This window comes from Acomys russatus, chromosome 17 (genome assembly GCF_903995435.1).
Source record: "Acomys russatus chromosome 17, mAcoRus1.1, whole genome shotgun sequence".
Lineage (NCBI taxonomy): Eukaryota > Metazoa > Chordata > Mammalia > Rodentia > Muridae > Acomys > Acomys russatus.
Window position 1 is genome coordinate 46,167,236 of NC_067153.1, and position 13,032 is coordinate 46,180,267.

The window sequence follows — 13,032 nt, forward strand, 5'->3', positions numbered from 1 at the left end:
TGCTTTATCTTCAGGGCACTACCTGGGGCTGTTTTTCAGTCTCAGCTGCTATTGGTGTCTGGCCAGATGCTCCTGCTAATCCCTTGTCATCTCCTTCCCACCACGAACTCCTGCTCTCCCCATTCTCCCTCTTAACGCAGCAGCCTTGCAGAATCCCACCCACGCTGTGCCAGCCCTCCGTCCATGCGTGACCACGGGTCGCGTCCCTGGTCAGCTACCAGCTCTCAGAGGCTTCTCCAGCCCCTGACTAACATCAGCTTGACTAGCCTCTGGTCCCTCAGCTCTATTCCTCCGGGCACGTGTCAATCAACCGGCACATCACACAGCTGGGTACCACAGTCCCAACACTGGCTGCTAGCTTGCTGGGTAGAGAAATTATTCTTCTCTTTTGGTCTCCATTACTTTTTCCCTAAAAGAGAAGTGGAAAAACCATGGGTGTGTTTGTGGCCCCTTTAAGCCCTATGGAGCAGCCTGGGAGGTAGTGATGATTCGAACTCAGATCCCCCTGGGTTCTAGTCTCGTGACTACTCCAAAGGGCCAGGAACCTGGGCCCAGTATTTACATGGCTCTCTCTGTGCTGTGGGAGTGGCTTGTGTCTTTCTCATAAGGCTCAATGCTGGCAGTACCATCTCAAGGCTACGTTTCAACTCAAGCACCAGGCGAGACTCTAAGTCTCTGTTCCCCAGATGATCCTAAACACCCCCTGCTCTGCTACAATTACTAACAGTGACCCTTTCACTGTCAGTAAAGCCCTGGCTTGGAGAGTAGGTGACAGAGTCCTTTCAGGGCATCCTTCTGTCCTGTCGGTGCTGGGCAGAAAGCACAGCTGTTTGGAAAATGCAGGCTCTTTTTTTTTTTTTTTTTTTAATTACTTGTGCGCATGTGCCACAGCATATATGTGGTCGTCAAAGACCAACTTGTGGGGAACCCATTCTCCCCTTCTACCATGTGGGTCCCCCGAGTCTGTCTCAGGTCATCAGGCTTCCTGGTAGGAACCTTCACCTGCTGAGCTATCTCCCTGGCTCCAAATGAAAATTCTTGACCACAGTGTTGATGTGAATCTGCGCCTTTGGGGAAAACTGGGTGGAGGGCACATGGAACTTCTCTTTGAGCTTGCTTTTTTTTTTTTTTTTTTTTTTGCTTTTGTGAATCTAGAATTATTTCAAAGCAAAAAGTTGTTAATGCTTCTATTATTTTGTCTTCAGTTATATTGGAATATTCACACCTCCAAAGTTCCAGGTAAAATAAACAGATTCCCCAAATGCTTCCAGTGTGGCTTAATACACACAATAGCCAAGTGTAATTTAACCCAAGGCCGTTTGCATACCATCTGACCCTTGGAGATGCAACCATATCTATAAACTATGGGCATGGTAAATGGCAATGCCAGAGCTCATCGTGCCCCCTAAACAAGCTGAGAGGCCCTCAGCCTCTGACCTGGACTTCTGTATGACTGAAATGGCTTCTGACCCTTAGTGCCGGACCTGCTCTCAGAAGCTTCTCCAGCCCCTGAATAACCTGATCAGATCAGTGGCATCTGACAGCCAGCAATAGCAGCATCAAAAGACATGTGCTCACTTGATGCCCGGAGCATTGGAGATACTCAACTTGGGGGCCGATAGCAACACATGTTTTCTGTCTCTAGTAGGGCAGCTGTCTGTATAATTAAGTTCATAGCGAAAACTGCAAACTGTACAGGAAAGGGGAGCGGCTCTGCTCGGGGTGAGAGAGGGGGGAAAGTGTTATGAGATGGTTTAGAAATACCCTGCCACAGAATGGCTCTGGAGACACGATGGGCATCTGGACCTGCAAGTAGTGTCATGTGGAAAAGGGGTTGTCTGCTACACCAGGACTCTTCCAGAGTCCTAGAGACCTGGGCTGGCCATTGTGAGGGACTCCTGGAACCCCCTGTGTGGCCTGCTCTCTGCACCCCAGCCTGGATTCAGGATGCCATGCCTGACTGGGGGATTCTTCCTCAATGACACTGACAACCTTGTGCAAGTTCCCTGACTCTTCGGTGTCCATCTTGGAAATGGGCCACTGCAAGGAGGCAGAGGCAAACAGGAAAGTACTTGGTCTTACACAGTGAGCACACAAGTGACAAATGAGGGTGCCAGATGCCCAGGCACTGACTCATCAGATGACGACCCCCTAAAGCACCAATAGTGCTCTTGAAGGCCAAGTCTTGAGCCTTGTGGCACTGTGGCCCTGAATCCTAGGGGAGTGCCATGGAGGGAGGACCCTGGGGTCCTCTGCATCCATTTACACACGTGCTTAGGCATATACAGAAGACCCTCAGCCAGATGTAGAATGCTTTAGGTCAGCTCCATGCTCATAGGTCTGCAGTACAGCATGTCTCTTGGCCGGGTCTGATCTAGATCTCAAGAAAGCAAGGCATGGCCAGCCTCTCTGTAGTGTGCTCCCCTTAGGCTGGGTAGGGTCTGCAGGTGTGAGTCTCTGAATCTATCTGTCCACCCATGTCCAGCGTGGACTGCACTGCCTCCATAGTCATAGCAATGACCTGAGGGTGCTCCAACATGCCTACCCATCCCACCCAGGGCTAGTACAGCCCAGCCCTGTTCAAACCTGCCTTCCTCTTCTTTTCTTTCTTCCTGCTCTGTCCCTTCCAGAGGCTCCAGTTTGCTGTGGAAATTAGAGTTGTGGTCCACAATGTCCCTGTCCTTAGTAAGTTCCTAGCTGCAAGGAGCTGTCACAATCATGAAGGACAAGAAGTCCCAAGGGCCTTGGGAGCCAGGTATAATAGGGCACAGCTGTGGTGTCAGCTATTCCAGCAGCCGAGGCCAGCCTGTCATTGGAGCCTATGAGTTTGAGGCAAACCTGGGCAACAGAGCGGAGAGCCATCTCAGACTAAATAAAAAAGGGGCCCTGGGGCTAGGATTGGCTACAAGCAGCTCGTGAACCCCGCCCCCTCCCTCTGTAAGTTTGTGTTGCTTCCTATAGTTGTGGAGGCAAGGTGATGTTTCCTCACACCTGCTGCGTCCAGCCCATGCCAAGGCTGACTGACCCACAGCAGGTGACTAGCGAGGTTCTATGCACAGCCCTGAGAAACAGTTTCCTGCAGCACAAAAGCAGGTGCACCTCAGTGTCACAGGTGATCAGGGATCAGAAATGTCGATGACTGTAGCCAACGAAGTGACCATGGTTGGGATGGTGCCATTGTTCACCCCTTAGCTGAGGAAAACAAACCTTCCGAATCCCCAAGGCATTTGCTCCAGCTTAAAGCCATAGAGGAACTCAGTCTTGTTCTAAACTGGAAAAAAAAAGTCGCATATCCCCAACCTAGGATCTGAAGGCACCCCGCTTGTGAACAACCAATTGAACCAGTAAGTGGGGAGATGAGGGGGCCACCTTCCTCCACATAGCTGGGAGTCTGTGGCCTTCAGAGGCCCTTCTAGATCGCCACCCAGCATGGGTCAGACTGAAGGAAAAAGGAAAGTCACCCAGGAGGCCGTATCTTCTTGGAGCATGAGTTTGACATACTTTAAGGATAGAAAGGGCAGGGCTGGGAGAGGCAGAAAGCCCAAGGTGTTAGCCACTGGGTACCCAGGCCTGTGGCTGGCTCAGTGCAGCAGAGGCTGGTCCGAGTCTACAGTGGCCCTTGGGCTGAGGGCCAGAGGTTGAACAGAGGGCTGTGCGGCTGTCAGGGTATCAAAGCCAGTACCAAGAAGTATTAAACAGAAGGACTAGCTAGATTCCAATCGTCCCAGGGTCCCCTCCCATCCAGGGCAGCCTTAGCTGTCGCCCCGTGTCAAATCAAGCTTTGCCAGAAGTTCTGGGGACCAGAAGGAATTAACTGGCTACATGTCACCCCCTAGGGCAGATTTTACACTTGGATGCTCAAAGCATTTTCCCTGAGGGGTGAAACTTTTTTTTTTTAAATAGCCAAAGGACCTAAAGAGGCAGAAGTGACAGCAGAGGCCCCAGGAGATCTGAAACCAAGAACATAACACTCCCAATCCAGCCTGGGCTTGATCCATGAGCCTCAGGCCATGGTTTATGCTGGCGCCTGAGAAGCCAGGCTACTCAGAAGGGCTGAGCTGTGGTGGCCTTGTTTCTGGGCCAGAAGCCCAGACTGACCTTGGCCTACCCTTCTCATACAACTAATCAAAATCAGTCTATGCTTTGGGTGGGTGGGTGGGTAGGGGGAGTCCAGAGATCCAAAGGAGAATTAACCAGTCAAGTAACACAAAGAGTCTAACTTGCCAAGGCCTCTGGGCCTACCTGCCTCTCCCAGGTCCACAAGATCAGAGGTCACATGAGGAGGCAAGGCGGTCTCCATCCTAGCACTTCCGGCAGGCTTCGATTTTGAGCCATCACGCTCACCACTACCGTGGCTGACGCTATCGTGGGCCCTTGTGACAACCACAGACTGTGCCACCACCTGGGAGGTAGGCTACCTGCCTGCCCAGAACCCTGTGGTCTGTCTTCTCCCGTGTAATATGCACAGTTAGGCCACGTTCGATCGCCTTGTCTCCTCAGCAGCCCTGGCGGTGCCACTGTTTATCCTGCAAGATGGCTTCAAGAAGTTCCCCGTGAGCTTTTGAGTTGGCTTTCATAGCCCAGATTTAAAAATCCACTCAAAATTCCCAGTAAGGAAATGGACCTTCTTTCATCCACATGATAGTCAACACAGCTTCAGGTTGAAGTGCTGCTATACCTGGTTTATTGCTCCAATATATTTCAAGGAAATAAATATTCCCAGGAATCATTTTCTAGTAGAAACCACACATAATTTCCACTTCTCAACCTCTGGTAGCCACACCAAACACCAGCAGGTCATACCAGGCTCTCTTTGTAGCTTCAGACACCCTGCTGCCCCAAACTCATGGCCACTATCATCTGAGTGAGAAAGCTGAGGCTCCAGGCATACAGAGAGCTTGCTGAAGAGTAGTTCCAGAAAGGATGGGACACCTAGGTTCACATCTGGGGCTCTGCTGAGCTGAGCCAAGCTGAGCATAAGCCTTTTTTTTTCTTCTCCTTGTCTTTCAGTCTCAAACTTTTAGCTTCCCCTTCCTTGTCAAAGGTCAGTCTTGGAGGACGGACAGTGGGCTGTTCTTTCTATCTTCCTTGTGTCTCCAGCCTTGACTGTTCAGGACAGCCTGGCCCCAGAAGCCTTAGTTTGTGGCGCTATCCTGCCAGGCCTCTCTGCAGCAGTATACAGCCCTGCCTGGGGATCAAGAGCTTGTTTGGCAACTGATGATGCCTTTGCTGTTGCTGTTCACTTGGCCCAGGTTTGATGCATGTGTTGGCCCAGGCTCCATATGTGTTGGCTTCTGACCAGCTCAGCCCACCCCATAGCTCTGCTGTCAAAGGCCAAACTTCAACCCACCTCAGGACCACCAGTGCCCTGATACCAGTAACCTTCACCTGTTGGACTTGGATAGTGACCAGCTCTGTCCCCAGTCCACCCACCCAGCTTCAGCCTACTCAGTCACCACTGGCCTCCAGGGGCAGTCGGCTCTCAATCACAAGGTCCCTCAGCAGGCTGGTGACTCAGAAACACGCAGCAGATAATCACTGGCTTATGGGGACATAAGGCGACAGCAGCCCTTTCCGAAGGGCGTCTGGAGAACATGGAATCTCCAACAAAGAGGAAGACAACTTGTTTGGTCATAACCACCACCTGTGGCCCCATCGCGTACAAACAGGAGAGATACCAACAGTTGACGGAGGGAAGGAGCCAGAAAGATTTCTACGAAGAATCAACACTGGTAGCACAAAATAGCCACCGAGGTCACCACCGAAAGCCCTGCCCTGCCCCTGAAGCCCCTGGAGTCCACATGTAGAGAGGGCTACCCCTTCCCACAGGGTTGGAAGGCAAGTGTGGCCAACACAGGCTGTACTTACCATTGGAGCGGTGTATGCAGGTGTGTTGGTTGTCACTGAGAAAAAAGCCACTGTGGCACTGACACTCATAGCTGCCCATGGCATTGACACAGATCTGCTGGCAGCCACCATTGTTGTCTTGACACTCGTCCACATCTGCGAGGAGAGGGAGAAAAGGCGAGGAGAGACATCACATCTGGAGCTAGTGGGCCACACACTCAGTCGGTTTCTCCATCAGTCAATGAAGGGTTTCCACAGAGATGCCGCATGGCGTTGTACAATGGACAGACTGCATGGGAGTGCTCCACGGCACCACGCTGTAATGCTATTGCATGACTGTATCCATAGCAACAGGCTGTGGCGATATTGTATTGGGGTACTCCATGCACTATGCTATGATGGTACTGTAGTGAGAATTTTGAAATTTTGATTTCTTAAAAAAAAAAAAAAAAAAAAACCAGAAATATTACAAGAATATGTTTTTATTTTAAGTCCAGGTGTGCGGCTATGGCGCTGCTTCGCAGCAGCTGACTATGATTTGCCTCATGCTCTAGCAGGGGCATGGTTTTGCCAGCTGCAGATAGTTTCTGCAATTGTGTGATGCTTGGAATTCAGGGGTCTTTTCAGAGGGCATATAAATGCTAGAGCCCTGTTGTTGGTTAGTTGTGGTTTGTTAAGTAGTTGTGTGAGGAGGAGGAGGAAGAGGAGGAGGAGGAGGAGGAGAAGAAATTAGATTTTCTGACAGCGAAGATTAAACTTGCCCCACAGAGATCAATGCTTCTAATCAGCAGGAAGTAGTCTAAGATAATGTTACCCCATTCCTCTATCATTTTTCTCTGCTGTCTAGTGTTAGGGGGTTGAAAGGAAAAAAGAAAAGGGATAGAGAAGGGTGGGAAAAAGAACCCATCAAGCAGCAAAGGCTGGGTTACAGGGTACTACTCCATGGCATGATGCTATGAAAGTATTGTGAGGGAGTAACCCATGGCACCATCTATGACAGTACTAAACAGGGGCACCCCATAGTACCATGCTAGGGAGATGCTACATGGGGGAGACTCCAGAGGTATTTCATAGCTCTCCATAGGCATACTGCATGGCATCCCATGGAAATCCTTAACTACGGAACCACAGAAGTGGTCAGTTACAAGGACTAGAGGGTCATGACTGTGTGCCTAAATAGTTCTAGGCATCTTTCCCCCTATTAACTCTAGTCCTTGCACCAACCCTATTAGATCCAGCCCATTTGTAAACAAACGATCTAGATCCATATGCAAGGATGCATGGAGAGTGACAGGGGCAGACTTTAGACCCAGCATATTGACCCCTAAGCCTGGCCTCTCCTCTGACATCACTGGTCCCCAGGATGATAGTGTAGATTGAAGTGTCTCCCCCCAACACATGCTGTGGTTAAGGGTCTCCCCAGCCACATCCCAGCATTCCCCACTTCTTCAACCCACCTCGGGTTTACAGTTGGCAGCACAAGACCCTGGAGCCCTGAGGGGGAGGCCAGGGCAGCCTGTGCCACCCTGAAGGTCTCAGCTTGGCAGATTGATTTCAAAAGCCTGGAGGCTGGGGGAAGATTTGAAAAGACCCTGACCTCTGGCTGCCAGGACTGCCGGGGGAAGGCTGCCAAGAGGTCTTTCCCACTCGGCAGGAGGCACCGGCTCAGGGCCGACACTCTCTTCTGACCAGAGGCTGCGGGCACAAAGGGTGTGACTGGCTGAAAGGGCCTTTATGGAGCTCTGGCCCTCAGCAGAACACCATGTTTCAATTACCAGAGTCATAACCCCCTACTCTGTCGGTTTGTTTAATGAAAAGAAGGGCTTCTTAAACCTTAATGTTCCATGGCTGTATTGTCATTTTAATAGGCAAATACATAAAACCACAAAGCAATATGCGTGTGGAGCTACTGACTGTGTCCAGCCAATCCACGGCCTCCAACACACACACACACACACACACACACACACACACACACACACACACACACACAAACACACACGCCACATACACAGGCATGTGCGCACACACACATGTACATCCTTCCCTTTCATGCACACGTGCGCATATATTTTGGCAATGAAATTTTCCCATTCTTTTTAACACAGACATCTTTTGCTATTGAAACCAAAAGGATGTGAGGAAGGTAGAGGCAGGCGGTGACCTGCACCGAACCAGGGACAGCTTGGCTCTGCAGGGCTGTCAGCTGGGTCCTATTTAGGCTGGAGGACTGCAGACCACTTAACCACCCAGGAGACCGCGGCTGCCTTTGAGGCCCACAGCGTGGAGCATCATTACTCTCTGGCGAGCTCAAATGTCAGCCAAGCAGTGTGGCTGACAGAGGAAGGAAACAGAGCTCTCAGCTCTAAAAAGCCACCGAAGGTTCCAGCTCACTTGCTGAGAGGAACAGCGGGCTCAGAGGCTGAGGTGGGAGGCCAGGGAGAGGGGGAAGGTGTTATTGGTTCTCTGAGTAGCCTCTTCTCCAGTCATGTTGATGGCTCCCTGCTGGCCCAGTGCTACCAGCACCTTTGCTTAGGGCACCCCAAAGTGCACACAGCTGCCAGCTCTCCTCTGTGCTCCAGCCTGTGGCTCTGCATTGGGCACTGGCTGGTCATCTGAGCAATAGGAAGCCAGCATCCTGGGCACTTACTGTGGATCAAGGGGCCTCACTAGCGTTGCCTCAGAATCCTGTGCGATGGGGTGTATTTTGTTCATGGGACTCTCACACTCATGGAGCTGAAGTGACCTGGGTGACCCACACAGTAGGTCAGTGTGAAGGCTGAACTCCAGAGCCCTAGGGCAAGAGCCTGCAGCCACCTTGCTAGGCAGGCCGTGCCCCTCCCGCCCCCCAAAAATGCATTCAGACCAGATATGAAGAACCTGCTTGTCTCCTGAGCTTGCGTCTGGGATCAGCTTAAGCAACTCACTCCTTAAGACCCGTAAGACGGAAATCTATGAGCGGTGTGGATGGACGGTGACTCTGGCTCTTCTACCTCTGGCTCAACAGCACTGAGGGTGGGCACCTGTGCCTGGGTCTTAGCCCACAGCTAACCATGGCCTTGGGATGCAGCTAAGCCCTCCATCCATTACCGCCACTCTCCTCCTGGCTCCGAGACTCTTGGCCTTACCAGTCCAAGCGAAGTCCCCACTGCGAGACAGACAAAGCGAAGTTGGACCCTCCAAGCTCACTGCACGGGGACAGAAATGCTGCCTTGGCCTGGATGCTACTCATCTGCAGCCATCTGGCTTGGCCTAGCTCTGCACCTCACTGAGAGCTAGGAGCACAGGGCAGTTGACACGAGGCATCCACAGGCTCTCAGTGATCTGGCAGGGTGGCTGTGCTGCTGGGATGGGGCTGTTTATACTAGCAGGGAACAATGATTCGCCAACGCTGATGAATAATTTGAAACAAATGCAAGGCCATGTAAACATGTCGTTGCCTTGCTCCCAATGATAAAACCCCAAGATTAAGCAGGCGGGAAGAGAGAGCTGTCCCTCCGTACCCTTCTCCACTATGTCCAAACAGAGCCCCCACGCCCTCCCTAAGTAGGATAGAAAGTTCTGGGGACACCGAGTCCCAGTACAGCCCGAGGCCATACACATGACCTCTTTCACAGACACTCCGCATCTCAAGTCTCAGACAGGATTCAGGGGAGATGGAGAATCATCAACCTGGTGTAGGTGGAATCACAGGATGTCTGCCTATAAACCTAGGACAGATAGGGTTCACCTGGCAGAGTCCTGCGGAAGAACAGCCCCTTGGCAGTCCCTTGGAGTTACCTGTACACTGTGACCCAGCACCAGGTGCATCCTGCTATAAAAGGGACCTTCAGGGCCAGAAGGGAGTCCATACGAGGCACTGGGCTCCCTGAGAGCTGCTCTGCCTTTCCCTGGATGCATAGGCAGTGCTGAGTCTTACCTCCAGGAAGTGCCGGGGGACTGCGGACTGTCTTCCAGGAAGAAGCCCTTTGGAGCACTGGGATACAAGCCGGCTTTTTCCTCTCTTCATGGAATCATGATTGTTCTCATTGATGGACTGGGTGTCCGGTCCTGAGGGGAGCCCCTCCTAGCTTGCCCCCATCCCAGTGAGTGGCAACATGATGCCTTATTATTGCCTAGGATGTCCTATGCTAGACCAGCCCCACCTCAGTGCTCACTGAGATCCACCTAGAAGCGCACCCCTCCCCCCATCTCCCATCTGGTCTGACCTGGGTCTGGCCCTTATTACCTCTGGTTCCCAGAAGAGAACAGAGAAGGAAGGAGACTTTTCCAAAGCCCCAAAGAGGCAGAGTGTTCTCCTGTCAGCGAGAACAACCTAGTTGGTTCCACGGGGCAGAGTTGCTTTTCTTTCCTCCTCTTTCTGCCCTTCCCCCTCCCCCCCTCGCCAATTCCTCTCTCCCAGCCCCCCCCCCCACGCTTTAGTGTTTTCTTCCAGTGTCCCCAGCTCTGGAGGCCTTACACCTCCATTTCTTCCCTTTGCCTAGATCACGGGCCCTGCTGTACCGCCACCCCTGCCATGGGTGAGGATAGGCCTTGTGTCTGTCTCCCTCACAACTTTCTGGGGGCATAGAGGCTGGCCTGGGGTGGTAGAGCAAGAAGCCTCTCTGGCCGCAATATCACAACTCATTTTGAGAGGGAGGCTAGCTGCTGCAGCTGAGAGCTGTATTGGCTCACCGGGCATCCAGAGGGACTTGCCCAGGCTGTCCATGCCAGTCTCTGGGAGCTTGTTTCTTCTAGTATCAGGGCGTGCCCTACTCACATATGCTTATACATAACTTTCTCCATGGATAGGTTCGGTCCAAACCCTTGCCTTTTTGTGTCCATAGACATGGACCACTGAGTGAATATGAATGCCACGTGGGGTTTTAGACCAGGAAACCAGGATGGGAGGCTTCCTGGAGGAGGTGATGGGCTGTGAGCTAGAGGTGATGCTAGACGAAAAAAGGGGTTTGCTATTGTGTTACAGCTGGGGAGTTTTATATTATTGATAGCGGTGATAAAGTTAATTGTTCCGAGAATGGATGATACCCCAGCTAGGTGAAGAGAGAAGATAGCTAGGTCCACAGATGCTCCAGCATGTGCTAAGTTTCCTGCTAAGGGTGCATAAACAGTTCATCCTGTTCCGGCTCCAGCTTCAACTATTGATGATGCTGGGAGGAGAAGAAATAAGAGGGGAAGAAGTCAGAAACTTATATTATTTATCCGGGGGAAGGCTATGTCAGGTGCGCCAATTATTAGAGGTACCAATCAGTTTCCAAAGCCTCCGATTATTATAGGTATTACTATAAAGAAAATTATGACAAATGCATGGGCAATTACGACTACATTGTAGATTTGATTGTCACCTAATAGGGCTCCTGGTTGACCTAGTTGGGCTCGAATAAGAATGCTAAGAGCTGTCCCTACTATTCCTGCTCAGGCCCCGAAGATAAGATATAGTGTTCCAATGTCTTTGTGATTTGTTGAAAAAAGTCAACGATTGATGAACATAGGTAAGATGGCTGAGTAGGCATTAGACTGTAAATCTAAGAACAGAGGTTGGCAGGGCAGGGCATAGTGACGAGACTGTGAATGCTACAGCAGGGGGAGAGTTCTCCAAGCCCCCAAGGACAGCGACTGGCTAGGTCCCCGTGCTGGCTAAGGCAGCTGGGAAAGCTAAGCCCTGCATGGAGTGTGTCCTGAGCTGGGCTCTCACTGCTCTGTGGCCGATGACTCTGCAAGGTTCTCAAAAGCCATCCTCAGCTCTGCTGGGCCCTGCAGTCCAGCCAATAGAATGATTCTCTCGGAGAAGTTAGCATGGTGGCCTGACAAGCTGGCTGTCACTAACCCTTAAGGCCTCGGGAAGACTGAACCTGTGTGTGGTGAGACCCTCAAGGGGCACTCTCTAACCCAGGCTCCTGGAACAGAGACCCTGGAACAGGGTGGGCCTGGGGGTGTCTTGCTTCTGAACACTGACACTCTATCATCTTCCTCAGGGAACCCCTGGGCATCGAAACTAGGCTACAAAGAGGATTCTAGAAGGCTCTAGAGGAGACCCTGAACCAGGTAGCAGGGCCAAAGAACACAGAGCAAGCAGCTTATCTTGAAGGCCCAGCTTGGCGACTGATGCCAGGACGAGCTTGTACCCTCTGTGAGATAAAGAGGTTCCCTCCTTTAACAGATAGTGAACCCCTGCATGGAGCACCCCCCCTGTTAGCTAGCTGAGGTGACAGACCGCAAATGGGGAGGAGGCAGGGTCTTGAGTGGTTCCCCCCACCCTACCCCAAGGCAACCCACAATAAGAACTGTTTGGTAAATGTTCTTTCAGTCAAAGGCAGTGGCCAGTGGCAGGTGGGGAGTGCCGGAGCCTATGAAGGCCTGAATACCCAAGGTCACAGGAACCCTCACTTCCGTTCAGTCTGGTGTGAACCTTACCTGCCCAAGCCTGAGAAACACTCTGCTTCCCAACATTGCTTTTTTGTCTCCCTCTCACCCCAATAGTCTCACCCGGGCTACGAACTTGTCCTCCACTGCTAGTCCCTCTGTGTCCCCAGCTCCCATGGCAAGGTCCATCTCAGACCTCAGTGTCCCTCCATATGCACATTCTGACTCGCATCTCCGGGCTTTCCAGGGATGCACACTCCAAGAGTGTGGCCACCGAGGACTCCAGCTTTGACAGAACACAGCATCGACGATCGGGCCTAACAGCATCTCTGGGGTCACTGCCCCGTCTGACAGTGACGTTGGAGCAGGCAGCCTTTAGCTGTGACTCCTGCCCAGCTTTGCTCTGCGGATACTGTCCTCACCCTCCAGTTCCCACTGGCCCTGAGGGGTCATTTCAGGGCTGTGGCCCACTCACTGCGGTTGTCTCCCCACAGGAAGGGTCTCTGAGGCCAGGGCATAGGCTTCTGGAGGGTGGCTGGCTGCATGAGGTCTGTGGTTTGCCCCCAAGGGCGGCTGCTTGGACCCAGGTGGGGCAGTTTTTTTGTTGTTGTTGTTTTGTTTTTATTAATAGTGGCCTGTTTGTCATCTTTTGGACGAGGAACCCAAGTTTGGAGTTATTTATAACTGAAAATTACTCCTTGATCCTGCTTTGGTTGCTTTGTGTTTCCCAGGAACACTCACATTTTGACACAGAGACTCTGTGTTTCGAGTGGACCCCACCCATGTTTCTGTGGCTGCCCAGGAATTCACTGTGCATTAGGC

At 51.8% G+C, this 13,032-nt stretch overlaps 1 protein-coding gene across 3 annotated transcripts in view; it reads right to left on the reverse strand.

Annotated features, from left to right (window-relative positions):
* The window catches only part of Scube1 (signal peptide, CUB domain and EGF like domain containing 1), a 119,485-nt gene that overhangs the window by 65,741 nt on the left and 40,712 nt on the right, over positions 1–13,032 (reverse strand). For all 3 annotated transcript variants that reach the window (XM_051160113.1, XM_051160112.1, XM_051160111.1), the window contains exon 4: positions 5,869–6,003. In XM_051160113.1, coding sequence (XP_051016070.1) covers positions 5,869–6,003 — 135 coding nt within the window. The remainder of the gene's footprint in view (positions 1–5,868; positions 6,004–13,032) is intronic.